The 13,999-nt window shown below is 33.2% G+C and overlaps 1 protein-coding gene across 7 annotated transcripts in view; it reads right to left on the reverse strand.

Annotated features, from left to right (window-relative positions):
• unc13c (unc-13 homolog C (C. elegans)) overlaps positions 1-13,999 on the reverse strand; it is a 321,746-nt gene that overhangs the window by 56,376 nt on the left and 251,371 nt on the right. For all 7 annotated transcript variants that reach the window (XM_073930154.1, XM_073930152.1, XM_073930153.1 and 4 more), the window contains 2 exons: positions 10,373-10,516; positions 4,305-4,382 (listed from right to left, as the gene is read on the reverse strand). In XM_073930154.1, the coding sequence (XP_073786255.1) occupies positions 4,305-4,382; positions 10,373-10,516 (222 nt within the window). The remainder of the gene's footprint in view (positions 1-4,304; positions 4,383-10,372; positions 10,517-13,999) is intronic.

The raw sequence follows: 13,999 nt of genomic DNA on the forward strand, positions 1-13,999 counted from the left end.
TCCCTTTTTTCTCAAGTTGCCAGATCTTGCATGAAGCTTAACATCTCACACAATTGACAAACTATTCAAAACTCAAAGTATTTTTAGCTCAATCTGGTAACATGCATTATAACCCAGTTGCGCTGTTAATTTCTGCACAGGTGGTAAATGCAAGATTTGAAAGGTGGCGTTAGCAACGTCAGTAGTAGCAGTGTATAGTATAGGAGTTATTTAATACAAACAAGTTACCAAAAAATCAATTTTAGTCTGTGTTTGTAAAGTTGCCAGATCTTGTATAAAGCTCATCACCTCACACAATTGAGGAAATATTCAAGTCTCAAAGTATTTTTAGCTCAATCTGGCAACATGCATTATAGCCTGGTTGCACCGTTGATTTCTGCACAGGTTGTACATGCAAGATTTGAAAGACAGTGTTAGCAATGTATATACTATAGTAGATATTTCATACAAGCAAATTACCAAAAAAAAAAAATCTATTTTTTTTTCCTTGTTATATTTGAAGTATAATAATAAATAGGTATATGAAATGTGCTGCTTCCAACCTCCTTTATTCAGCCGTAGTGCCTTCTGGGACATTGCGAGTACTATGAAATTCGATGCATCCTCAATATCAATAATACACAATTCTGTCACGGGTCCTCTGTTCTTGCGGATTTGAGTATTAAAACTTTTGCAGTTGATGATGATGATGATGATCACTTTACACGAAAACACAAGGATCGCTTAAGACCGCACATCGAGAAGCAACCATAGTTCACCCAAAAACTGAATATAGTTTCTATTTACTCACACTCAAGTGTTTTCAAACCTTCATGAGTGTCTTTTTTCCGGTTGAACACAAAGATACTTTGAAGAAAGCCAGTTACTATGGAAGTCAATGGTTACAGGTTTCCATCATTCGTCAAACTACCTTCCTTTGTGTTCAACAGAAGAAAGAAACTCAAACAGGTTTGAAAGGAGTGAAGGGTGAGTAAATGATGACGGATTTTTTGTGTTAAAGATGCAGATATTCTGAGGATGAATTGAGCTGTCAGTCGTGCGATGGATCTATCCTTCCACACTGAAGCAGAGAAACGTCTTTAATTACCGGCCGGCTGATTTTCTCTCTATGCTTCTGTCATAGCACTTAAAAGATACATCTGTCTCTCCTCGCGTCCTGCGTGTCAAGCTATTATAATCATTACAAGAAGACTGCAGGCTAGAACAAAAGCAGCTTTGAGCTAGCGCCGCGAACGCTGTCATTTCTACACAAAGAGAGCAAAGTTAAAAGCACAGACGGGGACGAGAGAAGGTCTCTGTGTTTATATGTCTCTTTGTGGCCTGCATGTAAGCGTCTCCGGGATAATCCCATTAGGATGTGTTCGGACAATCTCAGGGTCGTGGCTTTAAAACACGCTGAGCTTTTATGATGGAGCAGGTCTAAAGTTCATCAGGGTTTCTGCAGGTTTCATCAAGTCCAATTTAACTTTCTTTTCAAAAGTTTGAGTTTTATGAGATTTTTTGTCTTGTTTATAGTCCAAATATCAAGATAATTTCAAGAAAATGATCCCTAATTTTAAGTTTGTTTAGATATTTGGACAAAAAACAAGACACAAACTCTGTAATGCTTTATAATATTAGTTAATGCATTTATTTATATGAACAAACAATGAACAGTAGCTTTATTACAGTATTTGTTCATGTTAGTTAAAGGGTCATGACACACCAAAACACATTATTTGAGCTGTTGACAGTCGTGTATGTATCCCACGCTGCTAAAAACACTATTAGGGCACATATATTTCACAAAAAAAAATGTTGTTTTTGCTTTATTTCGAGCAAATTCGTTCTTCCGTTTGTGACGAGTTGTTGAAGCTGCGTCACGCCGATTAGATTCTTGTGTGCAGAGGTGGGTAGAGTATCCAAAATCTATACTCAAGTAAAAGTACTTGTGGAAATTTTTACTCAAGTAAAAGTTTAAGTAACAATCTTACAAGTTACTCGAGTAAATAGTTACTACTTACTTTTCATATATATATATATATATATATATATATATATATATATATATATATATATATATATATATATATATATATATATATATATATATTAAAATGAAAAGTAATAATAATAATAATAATAATAATAATAATAATAATAATAATAATGATAATAATAATAACAACAGGTGATTCATTCTGCTGTGGCGACCACAGATTAATAAAGAGACTAAGATGAAAAGAAAATGAATGAATGAATGAATGAATGAATGAATGAATGAATAATAACAACAACAATAATAATAATGATAATAATAATAATAATATTAATAATAATAATAATAATAATGATAATAATAATAATAATAACGATAATAACAATAATTATTATAAAATAAAATATAATAATAATAATAATAATAATAATAATAATAATAATAATAATAATAATAATAATAATAATAATGATAATAATAATAACAACAGGTGATTCATTCTGCTGTGGCGACCACAGATTAATAAAGAGACTAAGATGAAAAGAAAATGAATGAATGAATGAATGAATGAATGAATGAATGAATAATAACAACAACAATAATAATAATGATAATAATAATAATAATATTAATAATAATAATAATAATAATGATAATAATAATAATAATAACGATAATAACAATAATTATTATAAAATAAAATATAATAATAATAATAATAATAATAATAATAATAATAATAACGATAATAATAATAATAATACTACTACTAATAATAATAATATCAATAATAGTAATAATAACAATAACAACAACAAAAATAATAATAATAATAATAATAATAATAATTATTATTATTATTATTATAAATTATAAATTATGTCACAAAAAACGTAATGTTTATGTTATTTGTTCAATACTCATAGTATTTTTTACCTCAATCTGGCAACATGCATTATAACGCAGTTGCACTGTTAATTTCTGCACCGTCAGTAGTAGCAGTATATAGTATAGGAGTTATTTATTACAAACAAGTTACCAAAGAATCACTTTTTTCCTTGTTTGTCACATTGCCAGATCGTGCTAGTTACTTTTCAATTTATATATAAATATAAATATAAATATATATATATATATATATATATATATATATATATATATATATATATATATATATATATATATATATATATATATATATAAATAAAATGAAAAGTAGTAACTATTTACTCGAGTAACTTTTAAGATTGTTACTTAAACTTTTACTTGAGTAAAAATTTCCACAAGTACTTTTACTTGAGTATAGATTTTGGATACTCTACCCACCTCTGCACACAAGGATCTAATCCTATATATATAAATAACAAACTAGCGATGAACAATATTTTTATTAATCAATGTTAAAGGGCCATGAACCCCTTAATAAATAAATAAATAAATAAATATATATATATATATATATATATATATATATATATATATATATATATATATATATATATATATATATATATATATATATATATATATATATACATATATGTATATATATATATATATATATATATATATATATATGTATATGTATATATATATATATATATATATATATATATATATATATATATATATATATATATATATATATATATATATATATACATATATATATACATATATATATATATATATATATATATATATATATATATATATATATATACATATGCATATATATATATATATATATATATATATATATATACATATATATATATATATATATATATATATATATATATATATATATATATATATATATATATATATATATATATATATTTATTTATTTATTTATTTATTTATTTATTAAGGGGTTCATGGCCCTTTAACATTGATTAATGAAAATATTGTTCATCGCTAGTTTGTTATTTACCAGTGCATTATGATTATTATAGTTATAATCGTTATAAGGATTACTAAATGGTGTGTATTGCTCATAATTAGTCTCATTTGTAAATACAATAACTAGTAAAACCTTGTTGTAAAGTACCAAAAACTCTAAGTAAGAATAACATTTATTTGCAATGTAAGACCATTATAACAGTATAATACAAGGCTAACTGCTTAGGATATTTTTTCTAATGCCTTGTTTTATTTAGACTTCTGATTGGGTCGCTTTGTATGAAAATAGGATATTTAAGACCTGTTTAAAATGATTTAAGCCCTACAACACAATATTTGTATAATTGTAAGGCTTTTTAAGGCCTAACGTTTGACATTGTGAGACATTTTAAGAGTTTTTTAAGACCCCATGAACACTCACCACTTTCTCTTTGCTGAGATGATTGCTGAAGTCTTTGGAGATGATGGCTGCATACTGGATGAGCACTTTATTTATGGTCTGGAAAAAAAAGAAAAAATAGATTTAGATAATACAGGAAACAGTGCACAAGTCTGTTATATTGTTTAAAGACATAAAACACAAACAATTACATTCATTAGCATTACAATTTTTCTTAAAGAAGATTGCAATTATTTGATTAATGATTTTATTGTGATATTTTTTTTTTTATTGTGTGAGAGTGTCTAAAATTGTACAATGTTATTACATTTTAAAATAACTGGTTTGTATGGGCATATATTTTAAAATACAATATATTTCTGTGATGTAAAGCTGAATTTTCAACATCATTATACCCTTTAGCATCACATGGTTCTTCAGAAAACACTCTAATATGCTGATTTCATGATTGAGGGTTGGTTAAAATGGCTGTGATTATTTAAAATATATGTTTAAAACCGTACTGTTTAAGTGTGTTGTGATATTTTATGATGATGGTTAAACTGTGAAATATTATTATCATTTAAAATAACTGGTTGTATGAACATATATTTTAAAATAGAATTTATTTTTGTGATGTAAAGCTGATTTTTCAGCATCATTACTGTAGTCTTCAGTGTCTCATATGATGCATTAGAAATCACTCCAATATGCTGATTGAGAAAATGGCTGTGATTATTTATTATATACGTTAAAACAGTGCTGTTAGGAGTGTTGTGATATTTTATATTGATGGTTAAACTGAAATATTATTACAATTTAAAATAACTGGTTTGTATTAGTGTTTAGTTTAAATATAATTTATTTTTTGTGATGTAAAGCTGATTTTTCAGCATCATTACTCCAGTGTTCAGTGCCACATATGATGCTTTGGAAATCAATATATTCTAATATAAGGATTTTTTTTAATTGTGTAACAATATATTTTCCCCCAACATATTAATTTGTGTCTACTATTTTTATAACCACGATCTTAAGCAATTTTTATGAGATTAGTTTTGACTTTCTGACTAATCTCATGTATATGCACAAATGAAAGCATCCTATAAAATATTAATTAATAAGTTGTATGTATACACACTCACTGGCCACTTTATTAGGTACACCTCACCAACAGCTCGTCAACGCAAATTTCTAATCAGTTAATCACATGGCAGCAACTCAATGCATGTAGGCATGTAGACATGGTCAAGACAATCTGCTGCAGTATAAACCGAGCATCAGAATGGAGAAGAAGGGGGATTTAGGTGACTTTGAACATGGTATGGTTGTTGTTGCCAGACGGGCTGGTCTGAGTATTTCAGAAACTGCTGATCTACTGGGATTTTCACGCACAACCATCTCTAGGGTTTACAGAGAATGATCTGACAGAGGAAATATCCAGTGAGCGGCAGTTCTGTAGGCGCAAATGCCTTATTGATACCAGAGATCAGAGGAGAATGGCCAGACTGGCTCCAGATGACAGGAAGGCAGCAGTAACTCAAATAAGCACTCGATACAACCGAGCTCTGCAGAAGAGCATCTCTGAACACACAACACGTCCAACCTTGAGGCGGATGGACTACAGCAGCAGAAGACCACAACGGGTGCCGCTCCTGTCAGATAAGAACAGGAAACTGAGGCTACAATTCACACAGACTCACCAAAACTGGACAATAGAAGATTGGAAAAACGCTGCCTGGTCTGATGAGTCTCCATTTCTGCTGCCACATTTGGATGGTCGGGTCAGAATTTGGCGTCATGATGTGGTGGAAAGGGACATTCGCATCATGGATATGCAGGCGACAAATCTGCAGCAACTGCGTGATGCTATCATGTCAATATGGAGCAAAATCTCTGAGGAATATTTCCAGTACCTTGTTAAATTTCTGCCACGAAGGATTAAGGGAGTTCTGAAGGCAAAAGGGGGTCCAGCCCAGTTCTTGTAAGGTGTACCTAATAAAGTGGCCAGTGAGTGTATATGTATATGTATGTAAGCCTTTTGTTAACTGACCAAGTGTGTTTGGAATCGGATAGTTATGCCTATTACTTTGGATCCAGATGAAAGCATAAATTGTGTTTGTGTGTGTGTGTGTATGCATGTATGCAGGAGCATCTAAGATTAATGATAACTGATTTCTGTCAGAGCTGAATGCTTGATCAGACATGCAGACGTCCTCATTTCAGCACAGTTCAATCTGCTGTGTTTTATTGGCACGATGACGATTTCTATTCAACCGCCCAGCATCCAATCAATACACAAACTGAACCCGCAGGAACATTAACCAAAGCTGCTCAATGCTCTAATGCCACTTCACACGATTAATTTTATATTAACAAGATTTTCAATGGCTTTTAGAGGGTTTAAACACATCGCAAAAACCATAATAGTAATGGACAAACCTTAAAACTAAACAACTCAAAATCTACTCAAACAACGTGCTGTTTACACATGTTGATTATATTGTTATGCACATGTTAATAGTGGACTTTGTTAGACATTTCTGAGAGATTTCTTCAATGTATTTTCCAATTGTGAAAGTCTGTAATGAATGCAGATGAAGTGCTTCTCCTCCCACAGGATTATGGGTAAAGGCTCTTGTAGGAGGCATTGATTACTTCATGCAAACCTGACACGAGAAATCTATTACAGTGGCCTTGGAGGACGCATATCATTACTGCCCTCATTTGCCTGTTTACATATTTATGAATATGCTGAGGGATTTACTGCAGTTCCCTTGGCTTCGGGTTGATGAACTATTAGAGTGCTGTTCAAAAGGCTGAGGTCATTATTCATTGCATTTCATTTGTTCATTCCTTCATTTTTTTGTTCATTCATCCATCCATCTATTCATTCATTCATTCATTCATTCATTCATTCATTCATTTATTTGTCCATCCATCCATCCATCCATCCATCCATCCATTAATGCATCTATCCATCCCTACGTTCGGTAGTTTGTTCATTTATTTATCCATTCATTCCTTCATACATCCAAAAGCTCATTTATTCATCCATCCATTCATCCATCCCTCCCTCCCTCCATCCATTCATTCTTTAATCACTCCATCCACCCATCCATCCATCCATCCATCCATCTATTAATGCATCTATCCATCCCTACGTTCATCCATTCATTCCTTCATACATCCATAAGCTCATTCATCCATCCATCCATCCATCCATCCATCCATCTCTCCCTCCATCCATTCATTCTTTAATCACTACATCCATCCATTCGTCCGTCCGTCCATCCATCCATCCATCCATCCATCCATCCATCCATCCACCCATCCATCCATTAATTAATTCATCCCTTCATTCATCCATTTAGCCTTAGATTCATTCCTTCATCCCTTCATCCATCCATACATTCCTTCATCTATCCATCCATCTATCAATTAAATTAAATTAAATTAAATTCATTCATTCATTCATTCATTCATTCATTCATTCATTCATTCATTCATTCATTCATTCATTCATTCATACCTTCAGTCATCATTCATTTGTCCCCTCATTCGTCCCTTTATTCATCCCTCTATGAATTAATTAATCCATCCATTCCTACATTTAGTCATCCCTCCATCCATCCATCCATCTATCCATCCATCCAATTCAACTCAATTCAATTAAATTCATTCATTCATTCATTCATTCATTCATTCATTCATTCATTCATTCATTCATTCATTCATTCATTCATTCATTCATTCATCCATTCATTCATTTATGCATTTGTTCATCCCTTTATCCATCCATCTTTCCCTTCATTTGTTTGTTTGTTTGTTTGTTCGTTCGTTCGTTCGTTCGACCATTCATTCATTCATTCATTTATTCATTCATTCATTCATTCATTTGTCATCCCTTCATCCATCCATCTTTCCCTTCATTTGTTTGTTCGTTTGTTTGTTTGTTCGTTCATTCTTTCGTTTGTTCGACCATTCATTCATTCATTCACCTATTCATCCATTAATTCCTTCAACTATGCATCCGTCCATCCATCCATCCATTCATTCATCCCTTTATTCATTCATCCATTAATTAATTAATTAATCCATCCCTACATTCATTTGTCCGTTCATCCCTTCTTCCATCCATCCATCACTTCATTTGTTAATTTCTTTTTTTCTTTCTTTCATCCATCTTTCTATTCGTCCATTAATTCCTTCATCCATCCATCCATCCATCCATCCATCCATCCATCCTTTCAATTTAAAACACATCGCCACCTAGGAATTATGAAGTTCTCTCTGCGTTCTGAATGATTTTAAGATATTGAGCTTCAAAGTTTTTGCACTGCATAGCAAACAGTATGTGTTTAACATTTGTTTATAAATAAAAAGTCTTAAAATGTAAACAACTTATAAAAAAAACATCCCATAATGTAAATAAGTTGTCATGTAATAAGAATATGTCAATAACTCAATTTGGACAAAAATGTCACATAGAACCATATAATTCTAAGGTGACAACATGTAAACACACATATAAATCATGACCTCGCTAAGACAACCTCGACTTAATTAATATTTCCATTTCCCATTGGTGATTCCAGAGGTGCAGAAATGACTTCACATGTACAGTGAATCAAATAATGTCATGAAAACACATCCTGAAAAAACAGCCTTGTCCTTTAGGCAGTGAAGGTCTGGAATTATCTCCACATTTCAAAGCTTTTCTTTTTTATTTGTTCCTGATTTTTCGCTCAGCTGCCTGGCAACGATACGACACCCTACAGCCACGGTAATGCTGGATTGCTGGAGGGTTGATTATTACCATTATAACATGTAATTTAGTCTTTTAATCTGGAAATTGGTGGTGTTTTATCATACTACCACTGAGACTGTGCTGCAATGATTTTACAATGAAATCAAAATGGCCTACTTATTATACACTTACTGTTTATTTTGAATATCGCAATAGCGAATTATTATAACAATGTATACTATGGCGTCTGATTGGCTGTTGGGTATTCTACGGTGTGCAGTTATTTTCATATAAGTATACAGCTAAAGTAGTTCCAGCAGGTTTTGAAAGCATCACAGCTCCATATCACTACGCTAAATGATTTCAGTTATTTCATAGCTATAGCATTCAAATACTCGATTCTGATTGGCTGATGAACATTCTAAGGTGTGCGGTTATTTTCAGATAAACACACAGCTAAAGTAGTTCCGGCAGGTTTTGAGTGCATCACAGCTCAATATCACTACACTGAATGACTTGTATTTTCACAGCTACAACTGTCAAATACTTGATTCTGATTGGCTGAGGAACATTCTTAGGTGTGCAGTAATTTTCAGATAAACGCACAGCTAAAGTAGTTCTGGCGGGTTTTGAGTGCATTACAGCTCCAAATCACTATCATGATTGATTTCAGTTATTACACAGCTACAACAGTCAAATACTCGATTCTGATTGACCGACGAACATTCTAAGGTGTGCCATTATTGTCAGATAAATGCACAGCTAAAGTAGTTTCGGCAGGTTTTGAGTGCATTACAGCTCCATATCACTACACTGAGTGATTTCAGTTATTATACTGCTACAACAGTCAAATACTTGATTCTGATTGGCTGGAAAACATTCTAAGGTGTTTGGTTATTTTCAGATAAACACACAGCTAAGGTAGTTACGGCAGGTTTTGAGTGCATTACAGCTCCATATTACTACACTGAGTGATTTCAGTTATTATACTGCTACAACAGTCAAATACTTGATTCTGATTGGCTGGAAAACATTCTAAGGTGTGCTTTTATTTTCAGATAAACACACAGCTAAAGTAGTTCAAGCAGGTTTAGAGTGCATTACAGCTCCATATCACTACACCGAGTGATTTTAGTTATTTCATAGCTACAACAATCAAATACTCGATTCTGATTGGCTGGTAAACATTCTAAGGTGTTTGATTATTTTCAGATAAACACACAGCTAAAGTAGTTTTGGCAGGTTTTGAGTGAATCACAGCTCCATATCACTACGCTGAATGATTTCAATTATTTTACAGCAACAACAGTCAAAAATCACATCAAAACACAACAGAGGACAAAAGCTGATCAGGTCTCACCTTTGCGAATCTGCGCATGAAGTGAGCGAGGGCGTGAGGGTTTGGACACTCCAGTTTCTTGATGATCTCAAAGCTTTGGTTGAGTTGCGTAAAAACGTCCACCACTGAGCAGGAGAAGAGCGCGTGTTCAGACGTCTGCTGGAACTGCACACAAAAACACAGCAAACACTGCCTTCAGTGTCACATTCACTACATCACAAAGGGAACTTTACATTAGTTCACATTTCCAGCATTGAGCAATAATATTTCACCAATACACTGTTACGATCACCATCGATCTAGCGACTGCAGATCACTGGGAAGCACGCAGTTCGCTGGAGAACAACAAACACGCCACATTATGGACTACAACTCCATACATGCACTCTGCTCACACACCTGTTCCAAGTTTCGGTGATAAGCACACACACAGCTAGAGGATTGTAATAAACTGATTACATGGACTTTAAATACAGCACACACACACTTCATTGCTGAGTCTTGTTATACTGTCACTTTGAACATTATGACACATTTCCATTTCCATTGCCTTGTTTTGTTTATTTACGTTGTCTGCTGCCTGCCTTTTGACCATCTGCCTGTATTATCGACCACGACTCTGGATTTCCTGTATACATCTGTTTGCCCCTGTGTTGACCGATACTTGCCTTATCATTCCATTTAACAAACCTGCGTTTGGATCCGCACCTCCCTTGTCAGCGTCTCCCTTATGACACAATGTATTTTACGGTATTTTTAAACACACAAACTCAGCAAAAGCAACTCTCAAAAATATTTCAGCTTTTCATCTCAGCAATGAATTACATAAAACAAACAAACAAATGAAAATAGAAATATTTACTTTGAAGGGCACATAGTTAACCCTTTTTTATGATTTAATATTAATAGTATGGTTCTTCTAAGTTTGCCAGTTTAGGTTCAGTTCAAAATCGTTCAGATTTTTTAAATTATACACACTTAAAAGAAACAGTACTACAGTATATAGAACCAAAAATGGTTCTATCAAGCGCTTCATATATGGAACCCCAAAAAAGGTTCTAAATATAACCATTTTAAGGGTTCATTAAATAGAACCCCCAATGGTTCTTCGAATTCAAGTTAGATGGTTCTATTTAGAACCATTAAGGGGTTCTTTATTTAGGTAGCAGTGCAGCGCTCGTGCCCACAGCAAGTCTGCGTACACGCGGCAGGCCAGAGTCACGGTGGCAGGTTAGATTGACCATCAGGCCACCGGGAAAGGTCTCGGTTCTCCCTATGGCCAGTCCGTCCCTGGATATTATTAAAACCTTTTAAAGCCAAACATATTTTAATAATCTATAGATGAAAGATCAGGTGTTATTTATAAAGGACACAAAAATGCAGGCTAAATGTATTGTGAAATATTAAAGCTTTAAGTATATATATATATATATATATATATATATATATATATATATATATATATATATATATATATATATATATATATATTGTGTGAATGAGGAAGCTGTGGTGGACTTCTCCTTTCGAAAAATTAACCGTCACTCTCGAGGCTCTTCACCACCTGTCCACGACGATGATTATTAGTTTTAAATAAATTATTAAATCATAAAAACATGGTACTGCACACTCTAAATAAATAAACTGGTTATTTTATTTATTTCACAAAATAATTTGTTAAAAATGTTGAATTTTAAGTATATATAAAATATAAGTTCTATGCTAATGTGCAAACCTGATTGAAAAAAATCCCACCATACTGTACACTGATAAAGTTTTTGACCACAGCATTCATTTTATTAGGTTTTGACTCAAAAAGCTTTGTATATCTGTGTTATAGCTTATAATTATTTTATAATCTTTACTACATAATTATGTTATGAATCAAGAACTATAGAACCATTTTAATCAAAAAGGTTCTTTGCAGTCAAAGGGTTCTAAATGGAACCATTTTTTGGGTAAAAGGTTCTACTGGCCAAGTATAGAACCCAAAGGTTATATACAGTATAGAACCTCTAGGAACCTTTTTTTTTTAGAGTATAATGTGTGTAAAAAGTGTTATTTTGGGGGCATGTACACAGGTCGCTGTTTTAGGGGTGTGTTCCTTTACATTAAAATTAGTTTTAAATACCCACCCAACATAACAAGGGGGCGGAGCCAAGAGCTTCCCCCCCTCTGTGTTTGGCAACAGACAGGCAGACAGAGAGAAGCAACATGAGTGAGAGGATCAGCATTCAGCTGTACATGTACGACTCGGACACAGACCAAGCAGAGAGTACACAATCATTTGAGTCTTTGTATAGTTTTACAGCCAACTGTGTGCTAGTTTAAAGTTCCGAACTTGTACACCGAGACTAATAAACACGCATACTGAATTAACTTTGACTGAGGCACCGGATGACCCACTTCGAGCCGCAACACGGCACACTAGACACACACATTCGCATGTTATTTAAAATAAAACTATTCAGATGGAGCCCTGTGGTGCGGCAGAAATATGAAGTGTCCCGAATCGTGTCTGGGCGCCGCTGACAGCCGCCGACTGGAAGCGCGTTGCGTGTACCCTTATAGAAACCCATGTTTAGAATTCTGAAATGCATGGCGCGTCGCAGAGTGACGCTTCTGGTGTGCGAACTGCAGGCAAGTTCGTTATTTTATTTGCTATGGAGAGACACTCACGTGAGGCAAAGGTGCTCGCACTTTCCAGCTGCACCTAATTAAGATCACAGGGAGCTTCTGTGACCGCGAGAAATGCAAACGGCTGAAGTTTAAGGTAGACGCAATGAAAAGTACACGTTTGCAAAGCTACCTACAAACAAACTAAATTATAAACAATAATTTAGATTACAGCGATCATGTGGTGAATGTTGATCTTATGTTGAGCCCAATGAGCCTTACATCTAAAAATAGAGCAAGGGTGTTCCTTTAGTGACATCGCTTTGACTCACACGTTGAAAATGGCGGACGTGAAACAACAAACTGACGATATGGTGACGCGTGCCTGTCAATCAATATTGGTGGGCGGGGGGACCGCAATTTGACATATGAGTGCGGTCCCCCCGCCCACCAATATTAATTGACAAAATTGCTGCAATCTAAAAACCGCCCCAACTGGTCCACCGTTTTTATGTTGTTAAATTGAAATAAAAACGACTGGGTGTGTTTATATCAGCCCAATATGATGGTTTATACACAATACCTACACACATGTCTGTCCAAACAGCTTGAAAAGTAGATTTTTCATCATAGGTTCCCTTTAAATAGCACTTATAAAAGTATAATATAGTATATTAACATTAACAATAATAACACATTTACAGTATTTTTCCCAGTAGTTTTAAACAAACAAATATACTGTTGCACTCTACAATTAAAATACTGATAGGAAGAGTACATAAACACTCATAAGGATATTGATTTTTGTTTTGAAGCATCAGATGCTGGCAAGAAGCACTGAAGATATTTTAAAGACAACAATTTTTTATAATTTTACAGTATTTTTCTAGTAGTTTTAAACAAACATAATGTTTTGGCCTACAACTAATATACTGACATAAACTGTCTATAAACACTCATAATTATATTGATTTTTGTTTTGAAGCATTAGATGTTGGCAAGAAGCGCTGAAGATATTTTAAAGACGACAAT

Source organism: Danio rerio, chromosome 18 (genome assembly GCF_049306965.1).
Source record: "Danio rerio strain Tuebingen ecotype United States chromosome 18, GRCz12tu, whole genome shotgun sequence".
NCBI lineage: Eukaryota > Metazoa > Chordata > Actinopteri > Cypriniformes > Danionidae > Danio > Danio rerio.